Source organism: Sinocyclocheilus grahami, unplaced genomic scaffold (assembly GCF_001515645.1).
Source record: "Sinocyclocheilus grahami isolate Dianchi unplaced genomic scaffold, SAMN03320097.WGS_v1.1 scaffold3596.1, whole genome shotgun sequence".
NCBI classification, from domain to species: Eukaryota; Metazoa; Chordata; class Actinopteri; order Cypriniformes; family Cyprinidae; genus Sinocyclocheilus; species Sinocyclocheilus grahami.
The window spans coordinates 6710-11774 of NW_015508691.1; the positions used below are offsets into that span (position 1 = coordinate 6710).

The window sequence follows — 5065 nt, forward strand, 5'->3', positions numbered from 1 at the left end:
GCACGTTATGCTTTGCGCACTTTTCTAAAATCCTGTATGGTAAGAGCTACGTGCAACAGCTTCGTGCTCTTTCTGAGTGGTTTAAAACCCCGGTTCCGCCTTGGGCACCACTCCTCCTATGTATCCTCTGGATACCTACTTAACAGGGTATTGCTACTAAGGATCTGTTGAGACAGTTCCTTCAGCACATACAAAGAGAAACGTGTGGTAGCCCCTGTGTGACAGGCCAAGACTAGTATGATTCTAGGCTCTTGGTCATATTCCCTTAAAGGAATCTATTCCTGATTCCAAGCATTGAGCTCTACCCCGGGCCCAAGAGTTCTGGACCTAACAGGTACGTTTTTGGGGGTATGTAGCCTAGGCCTTTGGCCGTAGGGAATAATGTCACTGACAGCCGTCTAACGTCCCAGGGGCAACTCCCATGGCAATATGGTAGAGTTGGTACTTAGTGCTCGCCATGGTTTCTGGCATGCACTCCCCTCAGCATGGCGGCGTGGGTATACTGTTCCCAATAGCAACCCCTAGAAGACGCAGTTCGAAATTCCCATGAAAGGGAACGTCTCAGGTTATGTAACCATGGTTCCCTGAGTAGGGAACGAGACACTGCTTCCTCTAGGTGTCTTGCCATGCTGCGGATGCAAGCATCAGACGAAGAAGTGAATGATGTGTGCTCCCGGCGCCTATTTATACTATAGTCGCACCGGTAGTGACGTCATGGCTGTCGCCGGGCCAACGAGTTGGTGTTTTTTCAATGTATGCTTCAGACATGGGTCACAATGAGGCGTTCCCCATAGTGACCCCTAGAGGATGCAGTGTCCCGTTCCCTACTCAGGAAACCATGGTTACATAAGTAACCGGAGACGTTTTTTAAGTTTCCCATGCAATCTTTTTTTGAGAACTAAAGTTTCTCTTGATAACCACAAAATAATGACAAATTCTCTCTCACACACAGCAGACTGGATGATTGTTTCTGCTCAATTTACTTGAGTTTTTCCAGGTGGTTGAGCAGTTTCACTCCTGAATCTCCTGGGTGATTGTAGCTCAGATCCAGCTCTCTCAGGTGTGACGGGTTTGAACTCAGAGCTGATGCCAAAACAGCACAACCTTCTGCTGTCACCATACAGCCAGATAATCTACAACAGAAAGTGTTCATGTTAGTGTGCTTCATTTTTCAGAGAAATACAATACAATTTAATAACCAGCAGGACTCTTCAGCTGGCAGTCTGTGGGTCAAATCCACAAATCCTCTGATTGATTTAAACAAAATTGTGCTGCTGCCTGACACGAGATAATCTGCAAACCTCATCGGTGAGTTCAAAAGCACTTAAATGTATATCCAGACCAAAGAGTGTGTCTTTTTTCTGGTCACAGTTCAGCTCAACTGGTTTCCCAAATATTAACCAGCACCATTTAGACACAAATAATCACATTTATTTAATCTCTTATTGCTCACCTTATCAACTGCTCTAAGTCTTCTAGGTCTGTCCCTCTGTTCTTAAAAATGCTGCTGTCTTTCTTATTTTAAATAAATCTGAGCTCGATTTTCCAGTTATGACCAATTTCAGACATAACTCCAATCTCCTTTCATTTACAAACTCTTTGAAAAAGTTGTTGTCTCTCATCTACGGGGCTCCTTTAAATCCATCTCAGACTATTAAAAATCAGGGTGTTACATTTGATTCTTCACTTATCTTTCAAAATCATATAAATATAATTTCCAAGACTGCATTTTACCACCTTTGCAATATTGCCCGACTGCGGCCTGTTTTCAGCCCCAAAGACACTGAAACTATAGTTCACACTCACGTCTTGACTGTTGTAATTCTCTTCTTATTGGACTGCCTGATAAAACATTTGCCAAATTACAATATGTCCAAAATTCTGCTGCCAGAGTCATTTATCAGGTTAAGAAATCTGGACATATTACCCCAATTCTTCATAATCTGCTTGATTGCCTGTTTCTCTCTATATTCAGTATAAAATTCTTCTGTTACACTGGCCAAATTCTAACAGTAACACTGTTTTTCATCAAAACCATTGAAAACAATGCATTCTGGGTAATATTTGTTGTTTTCGATAAAGTAGCCTACTGCAATATTACTGTGAATTAGGGCTGGGCGATATATAAAAAAAATCTCAATATTGTCAAATTTTTAACGATATTCGATCTCGATATGTTTGCATTTGCTTTTAAATTAAAAAAAAACATGAATTTCTTTTGCCCCCATTAAAAAAACAACAAAAACAATTTAGATTGAACAGCTATTGTTACAAAGTAAATACTAAATGTTTAGTGCAAATTGAACCAGGTAAAAAAAATATAGATAAAGTGATCACTTACTGCTTTTTATTTAATGAACACATGTGTATATATAAAGTAGTGCAAAATAAGTACAGAAAGTGCATTCTGTCAACTTTTTTAGTGCATGCAATTCACAATTTACACTGTGCAACTGGGGGAAATAATTAAACTGGGATAAATATTTTTTTTTTACAAGTTTTTAGCCAAGAACACAAGTCTGTCAACTGTCTGGTTTAAGAGAAGCTAGCTGCTGAAGCACATAGGTATTTCTTATTTATATATATTAATACCAAAGACTTATGCACACTCTCATTGGTAAAACAAATGAAAAATATTATAACAGTGAAATTTCTAATAATAATTCCAAATTGCCATAGATGTTTCTCTATTCAAACAACAGCGGTTGAGTGCATTTATTCAGCGATCACAAATCGCAAACTATACAGTCGAGGTCTCATGACAGAACACAGACACTGAGTGACACTTTAATTTAGATCACTAAACTCCAGCTTGTTAGTGTTTACAGATCATCGGCGGCGGCGCTTCCACAATGAGGAGCGAGCGTTTGCGCATGGTTGCCAGATTGCTAAAGATAAGCATAACACCAGGCAGAAAATGTATCCTTGAAACAGCGAAGCTCTGATTAGGGGATTTGAACTCTTGTTATCTGGAAACCGCACTTATGAAAGCTTGCGTAGTAGAGGCGTGTACTGAAGAGCAGTCCGCAATAACATGTTGTCTCCTTTTTTGAACGTTCGCTGCGTTCTTTTGGGAAAAGTATGCTTGAATTTGAAATATTCGAATATCACGATATTTTCCACGATATTTTCCAATTTCTCCAAATTTACAAAATTATTGCGATATCATCGCTAATATTCGATATAACGCCACAGTAGGCTGTGAATGATCAGTGTTCAGAGTCGACACTCCGAGGCTGTGTTCCAAATCACACCCTACACTCTCATTCACTATTCCCTACATTAGTTTACTAATATAGTCCACCTGACAGAGAGAATCCAGATACTGATGAACACCTGCTGTTAACAAGCAGAATCACTGAAGAAAGGAGAAACAAAAGAACTGACTGAAAACAAAAGACATTAAATCTCTCAAGATCTCAGCAGCATTACTAGCTTCACTTATTACTAATATACGTTTGACTTTATTTCTGCCATATGTCTAAAGAAGTTCTCTTTGAGAATCATCAGAGATTTAGATGTTGCTGTTTTATTGAAAATAATGGATTAATTTGAAGTCACCATTATTGAGAACAGTGTTTGCTTTTTATTGGGCTCTTGACCCTTGACTTTTCAATATCTCTGTCTTTGGCTGATTCTGTGTTTTAAAAGCACATTTATCACGAAAAGCCAAGAGAAAATGCAGTTAGATGATGTTAGTTATGTGTTGACAATAACATAATTAACATGGAGGGACCAGACTGGGTTATTTCATCCAGAATCAACCATTGATGAGATTCATATGCTGATTCTTGATGTCTGTGTGTGTTTGGCTGACACCTTATTTCACACCTTTTTGTGAAAAGTGTGTTTGAAAACTCTTTCTAATTGACAGTGGTGGTATCACTGTTGTGTTAATGTAAAGTTAAAGTGCATCAACAACATAACTCTCTCAAAAGAAGATTAGATACTGGATGAGATCAGTCATGCTGATCTCAGCTTAATCTTAATAGGCTTAAGATTGCCGCAAAGCACTGAGTAAGTCTGATTAAGTCTTTTTTTATTAACCTACTTTTATTAGTTTTCACATAACTTGTACACATTTTACTAGTTAGACTTTTTCCAAACTATATTGATAATTCCTGACTAAATGTATAATCAAGTAAAACATTATGAAGTTTCATTCACAGCAACTAAATGTCTCACGATGCCAGGAAGTTTTTTAATATTCTATGACATAGACAGCAATACGATATATAAAAGTAATATGAGTTATAATGTTACAAGCCTGAATGATTAGACAAAACTTTACTGTGATCAGCTATTCTCTGTTCACGAATATAGCCATATATATTTATAACTATAGTTTTTGGATTGCATAGGCCTACATACAAAGCATGCTTGTGTTTATGAATGTAACTAAGCTTCTGTTCATGAATATCTGCTTTGGTGTAAATATTTTGAATGTGTTATACCCGGTCATTGGTGTTTGCAATCGTCTGAGGTGTAGATGTATCAAGTAAGCTGTAAATATCACTGATAATGTGTGTGCTATGTGGTATTTGTGTTCTTTTTTTCTATAAATTAGTACTAGTATCAGTGACCATCACAATAATGTTAATAATGTAGTTTATTTGTGTAAACAGCATGCTTACTTTTTTATTTCAGATGTGAGCATAACAGTGCAAAAGAACCTATTGCAAAGCAAGCCAATGCAAATAAGACCAAGCGAGGCACACACTCCCATGAGTCTCTTCAAAATGTTTTTTTATGTCCTTCAGAGCACATGAACAATATACACTTTGGAAATGCCAGGTATGTGATGTTCATTTATATATTTCAACATGACACAATACAAGTCAAAAGTTTTGAACAGTAAGATTTTTAATGTTTTTGTAAATAATTATTTTCTGCTCACCAAGCCTACATTTATTTGATCCAAAATACATAAAGTTGCATTTGCTAAAGCAGTAATATTGTGAAATATTTTTACTATTTAAAATAACTGCTTTCTATTTGAATGTATTTTAAAATGTAATTTATTCCTGTGATCAAAGCTACATTTTCAGCATCATTACTCCAGTCT

At 37.0% G+C, this 5065-nt stretch overlaps 1 protein-coding gene across 1 annotated transcript in view; it reads right to left on the bottom strand.

Moving 5' to 3' along the window:
* LOC107576367 (NACHT, LRR and PYD domains-containing protein 3-like) overlaps positions 1-5065 on the bottom strand; it is a gene marked incomplete at its 3' end in the record, with an annotated part of 15891 nt that overhangs the window by 5901 nt on the left and 4925 nt on the right. Inside the window, exon 3 of the mRNA XM_016262559.1 lies at positions 984-1133. Within this exon, the coding sequence (XP_016118045.1) occupies positions 984-1133 (150 nt within the window). The remainder of the gene's footprint in view (positions 1-983; positions 1134-5065) is intronic.